General features: G+C 57.1%; 1 protein-coding gene across 1 annotated transcript; it reads right to left on the bottom strand.

The window, feature by feature from the left end:
* Positions 1-6,887: 6,887 nt before the first annotated feature.
* On the bottom strand, positions 6,888-19,688 carry ASPHD2 (aspartate beta-hydroxylase domain containing 2). Its single transcript, XM_058693101.1, is given in 5 exon segments — positions 6,888-8,790; positions 9,581-9,694; positions 14,678-15,497; positions 15,499-15,782; positions 19,488-19,688. Coding segments are annotated over 4 exon segments (1,113 nt in total). The 5' UTR covers positions 15,568-15,782; positions 19,488-19,688; the 3' UTR covers positions 6,888-8,680.
* Positions 19,689-21,315: the final 1,627 nt, after the last annotated feature.

Raw genomic sequence — 21,315 nt, 5'->3', positions numbered from 1 at the left:
TTGAGTTGTGAGTCATGGTGACCTCTCTAGTGAGCTAGTGAGAAAGCTAAGGTAAAGATATTTTGTGTGTGTGTGTGTGTGTGTGTGTGTGTGTGTGTGTGCACGCACATGCACCCATTTGGCACGGACGCGGTTTGCCATGCCTGAACCGACGCAGGCAGGTGAGTGCGGGCGCACTTCAGAATGGTCTGTCCGTGAGGGTGACCGGCCGCAGCTGCTGTGTCAGCGTCAGCGTGGCTGGCCCCGCACACCAGGCCCAGCCACCCTTCCTTCTGCCTCTCCCTGGAGTCCCTGCTGCCACTGGCCGGCCTACAAGGGTCCTGTTCCCAGATGGAGGAGGACCATTCCCCAAGCTAGGGCAGACATGTACTGTCCTACTGCTCTGCTAAATTTTCCAAGAAGACATTCACTATGAGCCTCTGTGCCAGCATGCCAAGGAACCTGCCCATGACTGACAGACACACCACACAGTCCTTTCCTGCTGTGGGGTGTTTTCAAGTAGTCGTGCTTTGCCTCCTGCTCGTTGGGACACCAGAATTCCGAGGGCCCCAGCTCTGAGCTCAGGGGCATCACAACCTGTCACGTATTGAAACGGGGACAGAATTTGGAGCCCGGAACCCATGGTCATCTGCCTCCTCACAGCTCAGCTAACTGCCCGAGTTCAAGGACTCTTCCAGACCGGATCTGTTTCACGAGCAAGTTGCTTGGCTTTCCTAGATGTCACGCCGTCTGCAGACCTGAATCTTGCTGGGTTTGCTTTCAGGAACCTCTCTCTCCTTCTACATTCTCAGGGCAGCCATTGAGCCTCAAAAAAAAACACTCTTAATACAAAATGTCTCTGTTTCTGAGAATCCACGCTCGAGGCAGCAGCCAGATGCTCCCCCTTTAGACTTTCCCCCCCAAATTAAGTCTTAACAGTTACATGGACAGCCACACGCAACGGTCATTTCAAAACACATCCACAGATGCTTTGCTACAAATGAGGGATCTGCTCCTCCTCCCCTGAGCGTGGGCTGTACTTAGTGATTCGTTTCTAATAAATAGAACATGGTAACAACGACAGTATGACTTCTGGGAGCAGGTTACACAACGCACGGCAGCTTCCGTCTCACGGGTCACCTCATTTGGGGCAAGCTGACGTTCAAGCAGCCCATGGAGGAGCCCTCGTGGTGAGGGTCTCCTGCCCACGGCCGTGTGAGGGAGCCATCTTGCTTCAGCCCCGGTCAAGCCTTCAGATGAGTGCAGCCTCTGGAGAAATTGAACCAGAACCAGCAAGCTAAGCTGCTTCCGGATTCCCAGCCTTCCGAAAGCATGTGACCTAATAAACGTATGTGGTCCCGAGCCACCGTTTGGGGGTCATTTGTTACACGGTGGTAGATGATTAAGACAACTTTTATGCCAATATCCCATCCACCAAACTAGGTTCCGTACTGCTTCGGCACTGCTTTTTAGCCTGATGCTAGACAAAGCTGCAGTTTCTCAGACGCCGGGTACACCCTTTCCCACCTTGGAGAGCCGGGCTGGAAAACTGAGGAACATACTGTGATCACTCCCTCAGCTTTCTCCCTACGGCTCCCAGAGCCTGACACTGATAGCCGGGTCCCCGCTTCCTCTCGTCTGGGCCCTGCCCTGGCCCCTCTTCTTACTCCAGCCACCCAGGTGCCCCCATGCAGGCTACCCTCTTCTGAAAGTGAATGTCCACCCAAATGGCCCCAAGCCCCCAGCCTTCCTGGCCCCACCTGTCCCACTTTTCTGGGAGGCCTGTGATGGAGGTGTGTGGGCACCAGTGAGGCTTTCCCCTGCAGTTTGAGGAAACCCATCAGCTGCAGCTGGAGCATGGGTAGCACGATGGAGGAAGCTGGGAAGGTCCCTGGATGATCATTTCTTGGACCTAGAATGCGTGCCTTGGAGCTGAGAAGGGGGAGTTGGCAGGAGGCAGCAAGAAGAGGGGGTGAGGGCCAGCCCCCTCACCTTTTTTCTTGTCCAGGAGGTGGGGTCAGTCTGGAGGGTGGCCTCCCACTGCTGACGCCTTGAACGGCTCACCATCACCCTGGCCCAGCCCTCTGGGCTCCCAGCTGCAGCTGCTTTGGCACACGGTCCTCTGGCTCCAACTTGCCCTCAGCCAGTGCCCCCCGGCACCCCCACCCCCAGCACCAGACCGAAGAAGACAGCTTTATAAAGTAATTTGTGCTGGGGCGCCTGGGTGGCTCAGTCGGTTAAAGCGTCCGACTTCAGCTCAGGTCACGATCTCGCGGTCCACGAGTTCGAGCCCCGCGTCGGGCTCTGGGCTGATGGCTCAGAGCCTGGAGCCTGCTTTGGGTTCTGTGTCTCCCTCTCTCTCTGCCCCTCCCCCATTCATGCTGTGTCTCTCTCTGTCTCAAAAATAAATAAAAACGTTAAAAAAAATTTTTTTTAAAGTAATTTGTGCTGAGAACCTTCTTCCACTCTCCACCAAGATGGGACTGTCCAATACGTACCCATTGTGTATGGAAAAGGACCACCCCACCCCATCCGCCACCGAGTCTCATCCACCCGGGATTAATCCAGAAAAGGTGAAGTCCATACACGTTGTACACCCCTTCCCTTTGCTTCTGTGGTCCCGTTTACTTTCTGCAGTGGAGCCTGGCTCAGGGACCTCAGCAGCAGCCTTGATCGTGACTGTGGCCCCAAGGCTGCTAGAAGAGGAACGCTTAACCCCTCGTCTTCCTGTGTGATACTGCAGAGCTTCCGGTGGCTATGAGGACATCACTTAATGACAGCCCGGAGGGCCCCTACCCTCAAAATTAGCCTATAGACTCGAGGCTCCCCAGAGCAGGGGCCCTTCTGTTGGAGCGGGCCCCGTGCCCCCAGGGAGGTGCTCCCTGGTGGCATCTGCAGGACAGATCCTGTCCTGCCTTGGTTTACAGGTGACACCTGAATGCCCCGGTCATCCTGGATGACAGCTTTATGCGAGCAGGGAACACAGGATGAGCAGGGAGTGAAAGGGTCTGTTTGGGGTCAGTCTGCACCTGCTGCCCAGCATTTACAGCTTGTGAACCTTAAGGATCAAGTTCCCCTGGAGTGATTCATAGGGACAACCAGATTCCTGCTGGGAAAGGACCTCCAGTCCCTAGGGGGGCCCCTGAGCCTCATCAAACTGGCTCCTTGCTGGAGGGAAGCATCTAGGATCACTGGCTCTCGTCACCTTGACAGTGGTAGCACGGGAGGCCTGGCTGCAGTGACTGGCTCCGGGGTCTCTCGAGTGCCAACCCCATGGCGGTCTTTTCGGCGGCTGACAAGCCCTTCGCACCCCCTCTGACACCGCACACCCCGCAGCAAGGGGGTGTGACGTGCTCTGTGTTGTGCTGTGCGAATGGTGGCCCCCAAAGGTACCGTGTGCTCATCCCTGGCACCTGTGTTACCTCGTACGATAACTGCTCTGCTGGCGTGATTAAGAATCTGGAAATGCAGAGAACGTTCTGGATTATCTCAGTGCTACCACAAGTGTCCTCATCTGACAGGCAGAGGAGGACGATCCACACCGAGAGGGGGAGACGTGGAGGCAGAGACTGGAGCGCCACGGTCACAAGTCAAGGAATGCCGGGGGCCGCTGGATGCCCGGAGAGGTGAGGGACGGCTTGTGCCCTAGAGCCTCCGGAAGGGGGGGCCACTCTGGTGATGCGCTGATTCGGGCCCAGTGAAACGGATTGCGGTCGTGGGCCCCCAGAAGTGCGTGAGAATGCAGTTCTGTTGTTTTGGTGGCAGCTGGTCACAGCGGCCACGGGAGACTAACGCGCCCCGCCGCCCTGCCAGCATTGCCCCCATGCAAACATCCTGGGGCAAAGGGGAGTGGGTCCGTCGGCTCCTGAATGGATGAGAAGCAGGACAATGGGAAGGGCAAGTCCCCTGGGGCCCCTGAGAGGACACTGGGGAGCCGACACTTGTCCACGAGGCCGAGGAGGAAAAAAAGAGACTCTGGATCTTTTTTCAGTGCATTTGTTGAATCTGGGAAGCTGAAGGGGAAGGTTCCGAGGGCTTCAAGGCTAACGAAAAAAAAAAAGAACATTTCCCCTCTGTTTACTTTAAGTGTCAGAACCTGAAATCAGCTGTCTTTCTCCTGGGAATGAAATGCACGGAGCTTTTGGATCCTGTTAGAGCCAAGAAGCTGGCTGCCCGTGTGCCCTCGGGTCCGAGCAGAGAGCCGGTGGTGTTCTCGGCCCTGCTTTCCCGCTCAGCTGGGCCCCGCACTCCCAGGGGAGGGCCGGGGGACCTGAACACTAGACCCCACAAGGCCCCGTGGCCGGAGGGAGGAGGAGACAAGCCAGCCCCCACCTCCCACGCACTGGTGACAAGGCACTGCGTATGTCCTTTGCTCCAACCAGCCCAAAGGGGTTCCTGCCGCAGTGGAGGGACGCGGGCTTTGGTGACAGGGCCGGAGCTCAGATCACACCCCTTTAACTTTACTGCTGTGGAAACGGGGCCAAGTGACTTTATTTCCCGGAACCTCAGTGTCTTCTTCTTGGGAACGGAGAGGAAAGGGTAATTATGTAAAGGGGCGGCATATTGTGGGGACCCTCAGAAAGTGGGGGGTTCGGTGAGTGTCCCAAGAGGGCAAATGGCATCTCCAGGGGGGACCCCGTGCCAGTGATGAAGATGAGACCTGAAGGTATGGGTGGGGTTCCAAATGCTGCCAGACCGTGCGTTTGGTACCTTTCTTCTAATTCCGGCTCCTCTTCCAGCTGGCCACGTGACCTTGTTCCCGGCAACTGCTGCTCTGAGCCCACATGTTCTGTGTTAAATGCACACAACTGTCTCCACTTTACCCCAGTGTTGGCCCCCAGTACTCGTGGGACGATAACACCTGCAAAGGAATCTCTTAAGAGTGCACGGTGCTCTCTGTGCCCAAGGAAGAAACAGACTCTCCCCTCGGATCCGGGGTGGCTAACGCATCAGAAGCGGGGGGGCAGGGGGACGGGGAGGCGATCAGAAGTCAGGACCAAGGCGGGTGCCTGGGAAGGAGGCAGAAAGTAAATCAGCTTCTGTGTGTGTCGCCTCCTGCCACGTAATGCCCCAATCTGCTTGAGTATTTTCACTGCCATCTGTCAGCAGCTTGAAAATATATGGCCTTATTCTGTCCCGTTCCCTGTGTTTACATCTGGTTTGCAAGATTTAGCTGGGAGGTAAATCGTAGGGGGAGGTTGCGAGCAGCAGCGCCCGATGGTCCTCACAAACAGCATTTTGTGCTCAGCTTTCGCTTCTCATATTTCCATTTAAAAAATGCGAACGGAGCCCTTCCCATCCACCCAGAACTTGACAGTATTATCTTATTCGAACCTCACTTTATGCCTATGAAAGTAGGCATCAGGCCCGTTTTATAGGTGAACCTCACAGAATGGATCAGGACTTCCTGGTGGCAAAGGACAGCAACCGCAACTCACCCAGCGCCTGAGTGCCAGGGGTTTGGAAGGCTCTGACTGGCTGGGTGTGGATGGTGAGCCCAGTCCTACAGCTGGGGCTGGTCAGATCCTAGAAACCCAAGAGCTGAGAATGGGGGTGTTACATCTTACAAGAGGCTCAACAAGGTACTGCTGGAAGGGAGTCTTAAAAATAGCGGCCATCTGGGGCGCCTGGGTGGCTCAGTTGGTTAAGTGTCTGACTCTCGATTTCCACTCAGGTCATGATCTCGCGGTCCGGGAGTTCAGGTCAGGCTCTGTGCTGACAGCTCACAGCCTGGAACCTGCTTTGGATTCTGTGTCTCCCTCTCTCTATGCCCCTTTCCTGCTCACACTCTCTCTCTCAAAAATAAACAAACATTAAAAAAAAACAAACAGCGGCCATCTGGGGCGCCTGGGTGGCTCAGTTGGTTAAGCATCTGACTCTCGATTTCGGTTCAGGTCATGATCTCACAGTTCGTGAGTTCAAATCCTGCATCGGGCTCTGCGGTGACAGGAACCTGCTTGGGATTCTCTCTCTGCCCCTGCCCTACCTGCTCTCTCAAAATAAAAAAAAAAATTTTTAATAAAAAATAAAAATAAATAGGGGCCATCTGTTAGAGACCCAGGTTAAGTAGCCTGCCCAGCGTTGCACAGGGGCACAGTCCAGACTTTCACCTAGAGCTGGCTGGTTTCAAAGGCCTTGCCATTCTTGAGTGGGACCCTCGGCCCCAGCTACATGTTAGAATCAGGGCAGGAAGTGAGTTAAAACAAACACTGAGACCTGGGCCCCACCCCTTGAACAGAGAAATGAGTGGCTTTGGGGTGGGGGCGGGGCATCAGTGTTTCTCAAAAGCCGGTGACTGTATCACGCATCACGCAAAGTCAAGGACCGGCAGATTAGGATCCCCCTTCCCCTCCCAGACCATATGCTGTAGGGCATTCGATGTTACAAGTGTGGTCACTGTACCCAGAACCCAGACAAGCCGGGTGACTTTGGGGGATAATGAGCAGGTGCCTGGGAGACCCGGTACGTGACCTAATGCAGTCTGGCCTTGAAGCCGATGCAGGCTTCTCATCTGAAGCCGGGCGGGCACACGGGCTCCCTCTTCTCACCTTGAGCATCCTTAGCTGTAGCGTGTAAATTACTTTAGCAATTGCCTAGTTGGCAATGCACACTTCAGGAGAGTGAGAGATGTCTCGGCCCCGGGGCGAGTGGTGCTCCTCCCTCCCGCCTGCTGAGGGAGCCCAGCCAGGACTGCGGCGCTGGGAAGACACCAGGCAGCTGGGCTGCTCTTGGGGCTCCAGGCCACCCGCGTCACCCACCCCTCTTTAAAAGGAAAAAAAAAAAATCAAGATGTAGCTACTGAGGGGCCTGCTTCCTCCCGTGTATCTGCCTCTTCCTTACAAACCCTTCTTCCTCACCTGCCCCCCCACCCCCCCCCAGCCCCACCACAACAGACTTGACCACTTCACTCTGGTTTTCGGCAAGATCCTTTATTTATCTCCTGTTCCCCAACCATGTGACATGAGTTCAGGTAGCCGGGTACCTGCGTGGGCTGTTGGCTTTGTAAACGTACAGCAGTCAGTATGTATAGAAATCATGCACCTCGGTGATTCCGGAACAAGATACTTAATGAGTAAAAAGACTTCAGGTGTGTTCGAAATGTCTGCCCTGTCCCGCGTTCTGATCGCTGAAAAATGTCTGTATAGAAAGTTTACCCAAATAGAGACAGGTTTTCTTCGCTCGCGTGCCAGTAACGGCCTACTGCGTTTCGGATCACGGTTCCTCCTGACGGCTGTTCCTCGCAGGCGCTGCCGGTTTCCGTTCAGACACGGCCCCGGCCCTGTCCGTGGGACAAACTGCATATTCCACACGGCCCCACGGCTTTATAAATCGGACACTGCTCGTAACGCACTATTCAAAAAAGGCGTCTCGAGTATGGCCACAGGCTACTCTTGTACACGTCGGCTAACAGGAGGACGTTTCTAGAATCAGTGCCTCAAACTGGCCATGTCCTTCACAGGCGACCAAGAGGCCAGCACCGTGACTGTGGGTCTTTCGGGTTCGTGGGTCTTCCCGGTGGCCTCTCTCTCTCACACACACTGGCCTGGGTCGCTGTCGCTCGGCATGCACCCGTGCGGTGACAGGGACACGGGGCCGATGCCTCCACCGTCTCGGAGTCTGGCGCTTGAACATTTATGTACAGACGGATAAATGGAAACACTCATAGGCAACAGAACTCCAAAGCAGAACGGACACTTTTTGGTCGGATCTACGATTCCAGTTTTGCCAGAGGAAGGTGGTTCCTGGAATGTCACTTGGACGAGCGAGGGCTCACCGCACACCCCCCGGCTCCTACCAGCCAACCTGGCGGTCTTGACGTTTATCACCGTGGACTCGAAACAGCTGCACGGGGAATTTTCCAGGCCCGGTTTGGCAGTAGGGCTTCGGTAGGCAGTGAGGTAAGTGGATCGCACGATCCGCAGCTGATCCGTGGGAGCCCTGACTTGGCTGCTGGGGACACTAGCCCCAGCTCTGCGGGGAAGCCGTGTTTACGGAAAAGCCGCCAGTCCCACCAGCCGGACGCTCCCTGCCGTCAGGGGCCTGACAGGGTTCGGAGTGAGGTGAGCGACAGCGACAGGGTCCCGCTGGGGCCCGGCCGCCACGCGCCGCCCCTTACCGGGTCCACCCTGCCCGGGAAGCCGGCCGGGCGTGGGGGCTGCACGCTCTCCTGGCCGCCGGCCCGGCGTGGCCGAAGGATCCCCTGTGTGGCCGTGACAGCAAGAGAGGCCAAGGTCTCTAGCGCTCTGGTGTGCAGTTTTTTGGTCGAGTTTTGTTTTTGTTTTTCTCTTAAGATGACCACAAGAAGTTTCACGTTATTACATTCAGACACATAACCGTTTGCTTATGCTGTTTCAGAGCACTGGGAAAACCGAGCAGCGATACGGCAAGGACAGGGGCACTGAGCCTCCGGCCCCGGAGCAAAGTAATGCGCTATTAGGCAGGAAGGAGTCGCGGGAGCAAATGACTGGAAGGAAAAAAAAAAAAAAAAACAAATCTAAGGAAATACAAGCCAAAAATTTCCCATTTACAATAATCAAAGGAAAGAGGGACCCAACGTGATCTCAAAATCCCAAGTAAGGACTTTCCGTCGAGGCAGGCTTCTGAGCATGGAATCCCAGCACGGGTTGGGGGCTGGACCGGACCCCAGCCTGCCCAGGCTGACCCGCGGCCGCTCTCGCCGACTCCAGCACGGGGACTGTTCTCATCGTCCTGGAGCAAAGATGAAATCCAGAGCCTGCCGTTCGGCCGCTGCCACGTTGGGGTGCCACAAATCCACCATGAAAACCACCCGCGGGCCATCCTCTGCCGAACCTGGGGAGGGGAGGGCGCGAGAGAGGAGAGGTCTGAACCGTCCCGGAGCCAGGAGCCGCGCAGCGCGGGACCGCACACAGTGAGCTTGCGGGCAGGGACCCATCCTGTCCCTTGGCATAGGCGGGAAGATCACCTCCTTTCTCAACAAGGACTCTAGCACGGCTCCATAAGGCTCTGGGCAGAGCGTATAAAGGGAAGCGGGCACAGGGAGGTAGGGGTGAGTACGAGGTAGGTGGAGCACAGAGGACTTTTAGGGCAGCGAGGCTATTCTATGGGATCCTGTCACGGTGGATACATGTCACCATACATCTGGCAGAACCCACAGGACGTGTGACAGGAAGAGCGAACCCTAACGGAGACTGGAGAGTCTGTTTAATAACAATGTGTTGGGGTGCCTGGGTGGCTCAGTCGGCTGAGCATCCGACTTCGGCTCAGGTCATGATCTCACGGTCTGTGAGTTCGAGCCCCGCGTCAGGCTCTGTGCTGACAGCTCAGAGCCTGGAGCCTGTTTCAGATTCTGTGTCCCCCTCTCTCTCCGCCCCTCCCCCGCTCATGCTTTGTCTCTCTCTCTCTGTCAAAAATAAATATCCATTAAAAAAGATAATAACGTGTCAATATTGGCTCATCAGTTAGGACACACGTGCCACACTAATGCAAGAGGGTAACAAGAGGGGACACTGTGCGTGGGGATGGTGTGTGCTTTCTGCTCAGTTCTTCTGGAAACCTAAAACCGTGCTAAAAACACGCGCCTCTAACTAAAACCACCCCCACCACCACCGCGGGCACTCACCCTCGTGGAATGCAGTGTGCAGGAAAGAATCATCAAAGAGGAGGCAGCGTCCTTCCGCCCAACACTGGGGCTCTCCCCCCACCACCAGCTCGCAGCCACTGGGAGTTTTGAGACCTTTGGGGCAAAAGGAGAGAAGAGACAATGAAGGCGGGTGGGATCGGGGGTGGCCTGTTCAGGGGTGAGCTCTCCATTCCAAAGCACCGGGCCTTCTGCCTCACCCCTCGGGGCCCTCTTTGGGGGCGTGGGGGGAGGGGGTACTTCGACCGGGCAAATACAGGCTGCGTACCCTGAGCGTCACTCCCTGGAGGCACGCATTCCTCCACTGGCTTAATGGGTCTGGGGTCATGGGCTTCTCGGTCAAGGCTCTGCACCACACTTGTGAGACCCCCGAAGCCCATCTGTGGGACCCCCCGTTAATCGAGGGAGGCCAGGTTCACAGCCCGCCGTGTCCCAGAACTCTGTTTACTACAGCCCTGTCTCCAGGGCTGTTTTGGCAGAGCTGACACAGTGTCCTCCTCTTTGGGTTCCGAGCTTTACATGCATTTTGGGGCCTGAGGATAGCATGTTCTTAGTCTCAGTTCCTCCGGCCTCCCTCCGAGAAACTGGAGGTCGCCCCTAAGGAAACGCCTGAGCTCCAAGAAGAAAGAGGCCCACACCTTCATAAGGGGCCATATGCGCCCAACTGCAAGCGGCCGGTGCCCAGCTCGGTGCGTAACCCCAGAAAGGGGGCCTGGCTGAAATGCCGCCGTGCGTGCACTTTCACATCCGAGGGTCTCAGGAAACACTTGGCCCCTGTCAGTGCACGGCCGTCTGTCAATGAAGGCACCACCACAGCCATCTACGATTCACGAGAGGCAGCGCCGGCCCTACGGCTCTCAAGAAGGATGATTTGGGAGGAAACCGGCAGAGGGGGTGGGATCGTGGTGTTCCGGTCTGTCTTCGGTGACTACCGGGACAGCCGTGGCCCAGAACCAATTGGCACCCCCTCCAATTTAGTCTTCGGGACAAGCATGAGACAGAGTTCTCTCTAACGGAGCATTTTAACTCACCCCTTGAACCAGGAATGCATGGCTGGAAACACAGGTAGAGTAGGAAGTCACACAAAGAGGCTGCACGGGGGAGTGACAAGGACATGGGACCTGAGGCCAGATGACTGGCTCTGACCCCTATGTGCTGTAGGACTTCGGGCAAGTCACTGAACCTCTCTGAGCCAGGGCCTCGTCATCTGTGAAGGGGAACGTCAACACACTTGCCTTCAGGGCCGCGTGACCAAGAACGTAACGCCTAGCTGGGCGCAGGTCCGGGCTAAGTCAGCACTTACAGACATCACCTCACCCATTTTCCAGATGGAGCCACCGAGGTTCAGAGAAGGTCAGTGACCTGCCGGAAGTTGCAACGCAGTCCTTGCGGGACCTGGGATTTCAATCCAGATCCTCCTGGCTCCGAAGAACGGGCTCTTGTAACACTGGACTCTGTGGCATAAATACTAGTCACCCATCAGGAGTTGTGGTATGAAAGGGACCCTTCTTGTAGTTACCGTTTTGACTATGGATGGGACACTTCACTGAGTGACGGACTCCGGAACCACACTCTCCCATCTCCCGCTACTGTTAATGGCTAGGGAGGGGGCGTTAGGGTTGTGATGGGCCCAGATGGAGAGGGCCCTCCAAGCCACGTCTCTCCACGGGTGCCCCTCACTGAGGGGACTGGCCGCTCTCTGCAGAGACAGTCCACCCCAGGCCTTCAGAAAGCAGCCCTCCTTCCTCTGGGCCACCGAATGATTCATCAGCAGTCACCACGGTACAAGAGAAAAATGGCCTGGCTTGCTGGCTTGCCAGCCCCCTGCTCACTTTCTTCAGGTTCTCCCCTTCACTCTGGCCCCACCTTCCAGTGGCCCACCATTCCTGCCTCCTGCCCGCAAACCAGCTCGGTTGGCAGAAACGATCGATACTCCCAAGACAGAGTGTTCAGGTGGCTCTCGGGGACAGAGACAGGCCCCGCGTCCTCCGGCGCAGGGCTTGCTGCTTTGTCCCCAGCCACTCAGTGAGGCAGGTCAAGGGAAGAGAGGGCTCTGTCCACCACCGGCCCCCACTTGAGGATGCTGAACAGGTGGGCAAGGCGAACACCAGCTGGTTCCACCCAGCCGGCCGGCCGAGAGATCCAACAGCGTGCACACGGGAGGCGACGAGAGTCTAACTGCTTATTTACTAGTGTGAATGGGCTGAACACCCTCGTGTGTTTTCACCTGCCCTTTCCTGAGGGTTGGCCACGTGCAAGGACAGCAGCCTCCCCGGTAAATCTGCCTAGTTGGCATCAGACGGTGTTTACTGGAGGTCTGCGGTGACGCGGTCGGGACGTCCCAGCCCTGTGCTATCTGCTGTGTGACACGCTCGGTGACAGCTCGTCCCAGGGCTCTACGTGGGGTCCAGACGGAGTGACGCCACCTCTGGAGGTGGCTCCACGCTGTCCTTGGCAAATGAAGAGACTGGGCGAAGGCGGGGCAGTGGCTGGGGTTTCAACTGTCGGTGGGGACAGCTCCCCTCACCCGACCCAGACGGAAGGCAGGAAAAGGGGACAAAGGTTGGCGAGTCAGGAGCTCGGTTCAGGGACTCCAGGTGCTTCCTGCACTTTAGCCAGGGAAGCTGGCAGAGGCGTGACTGCCAGGGACATACCCGTCACTCTGCTTCCGACCCTGTTCTCCGGACTCCCTCTCTGGTCACCGACAAGGTCACGTGAGCCTAACACACCTCTGTTTCCTTCCGGGGTGGATGTGAACGTGGGCATGACAGTGGAAAGAAGGAAATGCTGAGCAAACCCGACCACGGAGCCTGCCCTGGCTGTGGGGGAGCAGCCACAATCCAGCAGGACCTCTTCCAAGGCTGCTGGCTGTCCAAGGGAACATGACACGGCCCAGTTTTGCTGGTGGCGAGAATGAGCTGAGCTGAGGAGGGAACGACAGGTCCTAACAAGGGCCCGCGCGGGCATGGCTTACACATGCGCATCTACTGCGCGGACACACGAGAGGCATTGTGGCCCCCGGCCCTTGCTACTCAACACACCTGCCTGGATTCTGTATCAACCCACAAACGCCCCTCCCTACGTGTCACTCCGAAGCTCTTTAAAAACCTACAAAGGCAACCTTCAAACAAGAAGCCAGCACCGCTCCCCACGGCCCACAGCCTCAATTCCGAAGCCCCGCACGGGGGCCCTCCGCGGTTTGCTCCCACCCAAGCGGTCTAACCTCAGCCCGACCGTGGACTCCACAGCAAGCCACGTGCGGGGGCAGTGGGGGAAGGGGGGTGGCTCCTCCACTCCACCCTGGTGGCCCCGTGAGCTCTGACCCCAGTGTGCCCCGGTGTGTTGCACAGTGACTTTACTGAGATGGCTTAGGTGACCGCCTCACCTCCTGGATCAGGGTGCCCTTTACCTGACTGCCCTCCACCTGCCAATACCTCACACGTGCCACTTCTAACCCCCCAGAGAGCCCCCAGGCAGGTATTTTTACCTCCGTTTTCTCCTTGAAAACGGAGGCTCGGAGTTCTGGGGTCCCGGCCAAGATCACTTGGCAGGTGGGGCCCACAGAGCAGATTCTCCGAAACCTGATCATTTCCCACGGTTTCCTGAGGCCCCACGTCTTAGGCAGCCTTTCTTACACTGCCCAACACGTGTTTCGTCACAAAAGGTAGAGCTGCCTCTTCTGCAGCCACAGAAGAGACTATTTAACCCGGTCAACGATCCTGGGGAGGTAAGTGCCGCCTCCCCATTTTACGGAGGAGGAGACTGAGGCACGGAGGGACTCAGTTACTTGTCCAGAGTCCCACAGCTGCCCACGTAGCCAGGACACCTCCTCTGGTGCGCCTCGGCCCTGCCCTTTGCTCTTGAAATATTCAAGGAGTCAACTGTTCGAATCTAGCTGTTTTTCGAAGTGGCAAAGCCCTCTGTCCAAGTCACCTCTTCCTCGGGATCCCCACACAGGGGCAGGGGAAGCAGAGGGCTCTGGGGGAAGCAGGGCTGGAGGGCCAGGTGTCTGGCTCAGGTGCCCCCGGGCAGCCCCGGGCTTCCTCTGCGGGACACTCATGAACCCCCTGCTCCAGCCTAGGTCGCCCCCCCACCCCCACCCCTCAACGTGTGCTCTCTTCCTTCATTCTGGAGCCAAGGCAGCCCACGCCGCAGACTTCCTGAAGCTGGACCCTGCGCAGGCTCTGGGCGCGCTCCCCCAGTCTGGGATGCTAACTGGTGGCGCCTTCGCCCCGGTAACCGTCCCATTAGAGACTCACCAGGAACAGGGCATCCTGGGGAAGTGACAACAAGGAGTTGTCGTGAAACCCCCCTAAAGGGTGAGTCCTCGCTCCACATGACTAAAGACTCCTCTTAGCAGACCCTCAAGGCAACTCTGCAGGGGACGATCTTTTCCCCTCCTCTTTTCTAAATGAGGAAACTGAGGCCCAGAGAGGTGAAGTGACTTGTCCAAAGTAACACAGCTAGCTGCCGGTGGGGCCGGGATGCAAACACGGCCACGCGGACTCTGACCTTGTTCTCGAAACCACCGCCACGCAAGTTACCGATTTCCCCAGAAGCGGAACAAAATCAGTGTTAACACCAAGCGTGACTTCGCCCTCCATTCGGGAGGCGCTAAGGCATCGTTCGCGGCCTCCCGGATGTCATCATGAACCTCAGCAACTGTTACAACAGCCTTTGGCTCTAGAGATACGCTGTCCAATACGGTAGCCGCTAGCCACGCGGGCCGATTTAAATTCAGATTAAGTGACAAATTCTGCTCCTCGCCTGCACTGGCCACATTTCCAGCCCTCAACGGTCACCCGCTGCTAGTGGCTATTGTACTTGGACAGCGCAGATGGAGACCATTGCCATCACCACTTCCGTCCCCCGGACAGAGCTTTCTCTGTATTACCTGTCGGGTAATACCGATCTCAAGTCCCCTTCTCGGCTCAATCTCTGCTGTGAGACACGTTTACATGCAACTCATCAATCTTTGATGGGACAGTGAAGAAAGCGAAAAGGCACAATTCTGGCTACCGAGCTTCTCACGCCGCCTGGGCCACCGTGAGTCAGGAGACCCCCGTCCCTGCGACATACCTAAATGGCATCGGATGCGTATGTTGGTGGGTCCATAATGCTCCGTTATCACAGTCCCGGGGCTCAGCACGGAGATGCACGCATTCCCAAAAACATTGTTCCCAATACAGGTCCGAAGGCTTCCGAGCAAGCGGTACGTCCGTGGGCACTTCCTGCAGTTCCTGGGAACGCAAACCCCCTGATTGACCAAGTAAAAGGTGACCCACTCCCCGCTGGGGGTGCTGTTCATTTTCCATCCTTGCGGGAGGCTGCAGTTTGAGAAAGCCTTGTAGAGGGTCTCAAACTCGCACAGGATGGTCTGGAAGTTCCGTTCCAGCAGCTCCACGTCGTGCTTCTGCGCGTCCCGGGCGAAGTATGGCGTGGTGGGGAGGTCGGGCAGGAAGAAGACCTCGGGCTTCTGGATGGAGGGCCGGCTGTTGAGGTAGCGGCCCTGCTCGCGGATGCCCTTGTGGATGCGGCCCATGCCGGACCACGAGTACCGCTTGGCGTACTCCTGCAGATTGTGGTAGAGCTTCTGGTTGAGGCCCTCGTTGTGGGCGCAGCGCACGCACTCGGGCGACTGGCAGTACACGTACCCGTTCTGCAGCCCGTTGGCGTCCGCACCCTGCATCAGGGAGTTGACGGACACGTAGGGCCGGGGCTGCTCCCGGCCCACGTGGTAACAGTACCACACGAACAGGACCAGCAGGCAGGCCACGGTGACCACGGCGGTGGTGTCGCAGTCCCGCACCGACTGGATGCCCGTGGCGATGCAGTCTCGCAGGCCGTCCAGCGACCAGCTCCAGGCCACCAGCCACTCGAGAGACATCTTGGGGGGCCGGGTTGTCGGTGGGGGTGTGAAGCAAGGTCAGGCAGTCAGTCCTCGGGGGTCCCGGGGGCACCCACACCATGCAGCTTAGCGCGCGGGGGACGGGGCAGCTGGGGTGGGGGGAGGCATGGCGGCCACTGTTCCTCGGAGCCCGCCAAGGGCGGCATAGACAGACGTCTGGGCTCGCCACTCCACTCCCGGCAAAAGTCACTGCACGGAGGCTGGAAGGAGCCGCTTCACGCCACCCTGGCAGGCGGGGTCGGTCACCGTGAAAGGATTTTTTTAGGACGTCCAAACCTGAGATGGGAAAAGGAAAGTAGACCAGCGTCAGTTTTTTTGTACCTGGGCAAATCCTCTGAAGCGCACAGTCCCGGAGCATCCTGTAAGGTCCCCGCTGGCAGGGGGCACACTTCTCAATCTTGTGTGTCCCCTCCCACTTTATCACAGCCCCCGAGGCCCAAAGGGCTGGTGGCGCTTAATCTGCATCTAGTACTGTCTGAGAAGTACAGACGCCCGGCCTGTTCTGTGTCATCCTTAGGGGGTGTGATTAGCTCCATTTTACAGATGGGGAAGCTGAGGCCCAGAGAGGTTCACGCAGCCAGGACAGGGACCTCAACCGCTGGCTTCAGCATCAGGTCCATCCATTTTGCTCTGCTCTTTCACAGTAGCTATGTCATAAATGCTTGTTTTCCTTTGGTCTCTGTACCTTTACAGAGTGGCCTGGGTTCCAAAGCATCTTTAAAATGGCAAAAGAGGGGGCGCCCGGCTGGCTCAGTTGGTGGAGCACGCGACTCTTGATGTTGTGGTCAGGGAGTTCAAGCCCCACGATGGGCAGAGAGATCACTTAAATAAATAAAGAATCCTTAAAAATGGCAAAGGAGCTGTAAATCCCCATTTTACTTTCTCTTTTCATGGCACTTGGGCATTCTTTCTAAATCTCTCTTGCCCTTCGGACATGGGCTGGGCTTACACCGAGCTGGAAGAGGACGCCATCCCCATGGCAGACACAGGGCACTTCTGTCTACCTGCTTGGGAGGCTCCTTGCTGGTCTCACGCACAGGTTATGAGAGAAGGGATGGGGGAGAAGGAAACAGAAGCCCTCTCGGGTCTCTTTGCCACATATCCCACCAATGGTTAAGGGCCGGTGCCTAGCACCCTGATTATCCTAATAGCCCAAGAGTATGATCAGAGCCCAGCAGTCAGGTTGCCCGTGTCTATCAAACCCCAGCCGTGTCTCCCAGCTGAAACCCTCCGTCCAGGCTGCTTTTTTTCTAATCCAAGAACAGCCAGGTCTGTGAGCTCCTCCAGGCCTAATACATTCCCTCGGCGCCAGGGGCCGAATAAATTCAGAAAAATCATTTTGTGCTCTACCTTCTCTCTTCTCTCTCTTGGGAATAGAAGGCAACTAAAACAACTCCTTAAAAACTCTAAAAGCCCTCCCCTTTCTCTGGGGACGACATTTGGCTGGAAAATTCTTGCAAGGCTGGCAGACAGGCCAACAACCCAAACTGGGGGTGGGCTGGACCCTGGGCGGGTCATTTGCCCTCCTGCTCAGTTTCCTCATCACTCAGACCGGGTCATGCTCATCCCCCTGGAGGGAGGTGAATGATGACAGCTGTAAGAACTTAGGATGTCACGGCAGGCGTTTAATATGTGCTGACGACTGCTTACACATGTGGCACCCCCATGCTGATCAGCCAGCAAGGCAAAGGTGGGGCACTGGGGAAAGGTATCTCAGGACTAGCAACCCTGAAGGCCAATTCTGGACATTGTCACCGCCACACATCTGTTTTGTTTTTGTTTTTTCGGTCCCAGACTTGCAAAACTAAAAATGAAAAAGAACAAACCTCAGGTGCTCATATAACTGCCTACTTGCACTTTCCCTGCCTAGGTCGAATTAAGGATCACTTGACTATAAGGTTTCCTAAGTCAGAAAACACACATGCTAAATATTCGGGGCCATTTGTATGTTTCTAGGAAAAATACAAGAGTGGGGAGGCTAGCAGCTCAATTTTCTTTGGCACCCGTTCTCCATTTCTTCCCAGGTCTGGGCCCCACGGCATGAAAACAGACCCCTCCGTGCCCCTGCTTCTGTCCCAGCCATAACTGGCAGGTTTCCTCTCAAGGAAAAGGGAAAGAAAATCTGGATGGTTTTCCTCTGTTTTGTTTGCAAGCCTGTCTCCCAAACAGAACCCCGGGGTTCCTGCAATTCAGCAGGAAACTGTCATCTGCGTGATAAACCAGCACTTTTACTAAAAGGATTTCCCCCTTCACTGAGCTAAACCTCTAATTGGAACTTTTAAACTGAGTCTCTCAGGAGAAGAGGCTTTTCTTAAATGAGAAGTGAGACGGTGATAATTTAACAAACACCTGTTACGTGTCAGTTCCCATCAGCCCTGCTAATCACTTAACCCAAGCACAGTGAAGACTTGGAAGACAGGGCGGGTGATGAGGGGATCTCTCCACTGGACATACGGGCCGCTTACCCTCTCCAGCGTCATTCTACACAACATCAGCCATGAGCGCTCCCTGGGCTGAGCTATAAACAAAAGGCAGCAAAAGATCCAGATACCCTGAACCCAGCTTCGGACTCTGTCCTCATAGACAGCACTGAGAGCTGAAGTTAGGACTTGTCTTACCTGCTGCCAGTTACTTTTAGCCAAATTATGCTGGCAGGCCCCTGAGCCCAAAGATGGATTAAAAAGCTCACCACTGAAATGTGACACTAAAAAAAAAAAAAACAAAAAAAAACAAAAAAAAACCCAACCTTACATTTGCAGGGTGACTGACAGCGTATTAAGCACTGGTTCAAACGTTTGACACTCAACAGGACGCAGGAACAACCCCCAAGGCTCCAGTGGGAAGGGCACGGATTCCCCCTCCCCAGTTCCCAGCTCAGCGACCACAGTGACTTTCAGTTTCCTCACACATCTGTTTCATGTCTGTCCTCGTTAGGGACGGGGACCTGTACTGCAGTCCTGCACTTTAAGAACTCCAGATCTTAAAGGTCAGTCAGCTCTGGGGAACAGGGTCCAAATTCATTACCAGCTGGTGAGCGAGTCCAATGAAATATAACTTCTGATATGATGAACATCTGGGGGACAGACTCAGCTCTAACCTGGCTAACGCAGTTTACCTTACAACCTAAGTGGCTGCCCTGTGCTAAAGGGCTTCTGGTCACTCCCAGGCTGTGGCCAGGCCACCCCAGAAGCCCCCCAAGGAGGAGAGCAACCCCAAGCAATGTGTGCCATGCAGGTCACTCTCTCTCCACCCAGGACCCACTGAGCTGCCCAGGACCAGCCCTTCCCCATGGGCAACCAGAGACCTCTCCTCCTCACTTTCCGGGCCACCTTTTTCAGCATCCACCCACTCTGGAGAGTGGGGGCAAACGGGGGAGCAGCGGATGGGTTAACACAGATGGTGACCACCAGGAGGTCAGGGGAGGAGGGGGATGGGGCCACGGAAAGGTGACTATTGACTGGAAAAGTGGGCAATCAACTAAAGATTAGGGAAAGTGGCTTATGGTGATAGCTCATGGGACAGGGGAGGAGGGTCACCGCGGGAAATCTGGGAAGTGGGTGACGCTCAGGGCTGGGGGGAGGGGGGAGAGCAGGCTGGGAAAGAGACCGGGGAGGAGGGTCAAGAGGAGGAGGGTTGTGGCGGGGGGGGGGGGCGCGGGTAACACCGGGGAAGGCGCCGCTACGGGGCAGGGGCTTCGAGGAGGGTGATGCCCGGCACGCCGCAAACACAGCCAGCCCCGGCGGCGGCGCTAAGCACGTAGCGAACGCGGGGCGGCGGGGCCCCTCGGCCCGGCCGGGATGCGGGGCGCGGGAGGGCGCCGGCGTCCGCTAGCATCCCCAGCCGCCGCGCCGCCGCCGGGCGTGGGGACCGCGGGCCTGCAGCCGCCCGTCCCCCTCCTCCTCCCCCTCTCCCCGGGGGGAGGGCGGTGGGCGCCGCGCCGTCCCCCCCGCCTCCCCGCAGCCCCCCGGAGACGCCGCTTACCTGCGCGCGGGCGGCGGGGGCGGACGCTGGGGCCGGGGCGACGCCGTCGCCCGAGGGCGCGGACGCGCAGACGCCCCCTGCCCGCGCCGCGGGGCCACCGCCCGGCCCACGCCGTGGGAGCCCGAGCCGGAGGCGAGCCGGTGCCCCCGCCGGTGCCGACGCCGCGCTGCGCTCCGCGGGGCCGCGCGGACCACAACTCCCACAATGCCGTGCGCGGCCGGGCCGGCGCGGGGAGGGGGCGCGGGCGCGGGCGGGGCGGGGCCGACGCGGGGGCGGGGCGGGGCGGAGCCCGGACCCCCGGGCGTGGGGAGCGCTGGCCGCGCGCGGGGTTGCTCGCGCGGCTTTGCGGGGGCCGGGCGCGCAGGACGCACTGGCCCGCGGGGCGGGGGGGTGGTGCGCGCGGCCGGGCGGGCGTTCATTCATTCGCTGTGCGTTTCTCCCTCTGTGCCCCAATCTGTTCCCCCTCCCCCGGGCTCCGTCCCTGCCCCGGCTTCCCCTCCTACACTTCCTCCTTCCAGTCTCTTTCACTTTCCCTCCCTCTTCTTTCCCCCCTCACTTCCTCTCGCCCGACACCCTTCTTTCCTTTATTTGTTGATTCGCCGCGCACTTAGAAGGCCGCTCAGGCACTTGGAAAGAAACCGTAAATCACACAGGATCCCTAGTGTCATGGAAAACTCCTTCGTTCGATGCAAGCGACTGTTGGGCAGCCTCTCTGTGCCTGGCCCTGTGCTCCGTGGGGAGCGGGGCACACGCAGCGCCTGCCCGTGAGAAGTCACAGTCTGGCCAGGAGTCAAGGGTACCCAAGGAATCACAGGTGTAAATGCATCATCACCTGGCCCGCAGAGTAGCAGAAGAGAAAGTACAGGGAGAATGAGAATGTGAAGCAAAAGGGCAACGTGATGGCGGGGAGGTTCCCCGCGGAGGACTCCATGAGGAAGTGATGTTTGAGCTCGGGCCTGTGGGAGACGGATGAGCTAACAAAGGCCATGGGACATGTTCGGGGCTCCAGGGGGACTATGCATGGGTAGGTTCTGGGAACTCGCGAGTGGGATGGCTGGCCCACAGTCCACGGGTCCTGACCCAGAATCTACTGGTGGCTGTCCCAGCATCCACTTTGTACTTGTCCCAGAACCCACCTCAATCATGTCCCAGAATCCCCCTCTCACACATGTCCTACAACCCATCTGATCCCTGACCTAAGAACTTCCCGTTACCACATCCCAGAATCCACCTTACCCTTGTCCCGAACCAACATCTACCATGTCCCAGAATCTACCTCGTCCCCGTCAGGAACCCACTTCTCATTCCTGACCTAACAACCCACCTCCACCATGTTCCAGAATGCACCTCATCCCTGTCCCAGAACATATCTCTCTCATCCTTGTCCCAGAACCCACTTGGTCCCTGACCTGACAACTCACCTCTACCACGTCCTAGAGTCCATCTTGTCTCTTCCCCGGAGCCCACCTCGACTGTGGCTCAGAATCCACATCTGCTGTGGCCCCGAACCCTTTTCTACCACATCTTAGAATCCATTTCATCCCTGTCATCTCTTCCCTTGTCTTTACTCCAAAGGAGGAAGAACCTTTTTCCCCTTCTCTTATTCTACTAAAATAACCAGAATGCATACATTGGGAAACCATAAAATACATCCAGATTTGTTCAACGTGTGGGTAATCAACACAGTCATCCGATTTAGAAACATTAAACAAGATGTCTCTTTTCACTGCCAGCCTCAGAGTAGTTGAACCTGGGTAGGGAAGAGAAAGGGGGAGGGAATTTGGTCCATCTCACTTTCAGGAAGTTGCTCAAACGAAGACTTCTCCAA

Source organism: Neofelis nebulosa, chromosome 11, assembly GCF_028018385.1.
Source record: "Neofelis nebulosa isolate mNeoNeb1 chromosome 11, mNeoNeb1.pri, whole genome shotgun sequence".
In the NCBI taxonomy this organism is placed as follows: Eukaryota; Metazoa; Chordata; class Mammalia; order Carnivora; family Felidae; genus Neofelis; species Neofelis nebulosa.
This window is presented reverse-complemented; position numbering and strand designations above follow the sequence as displayed.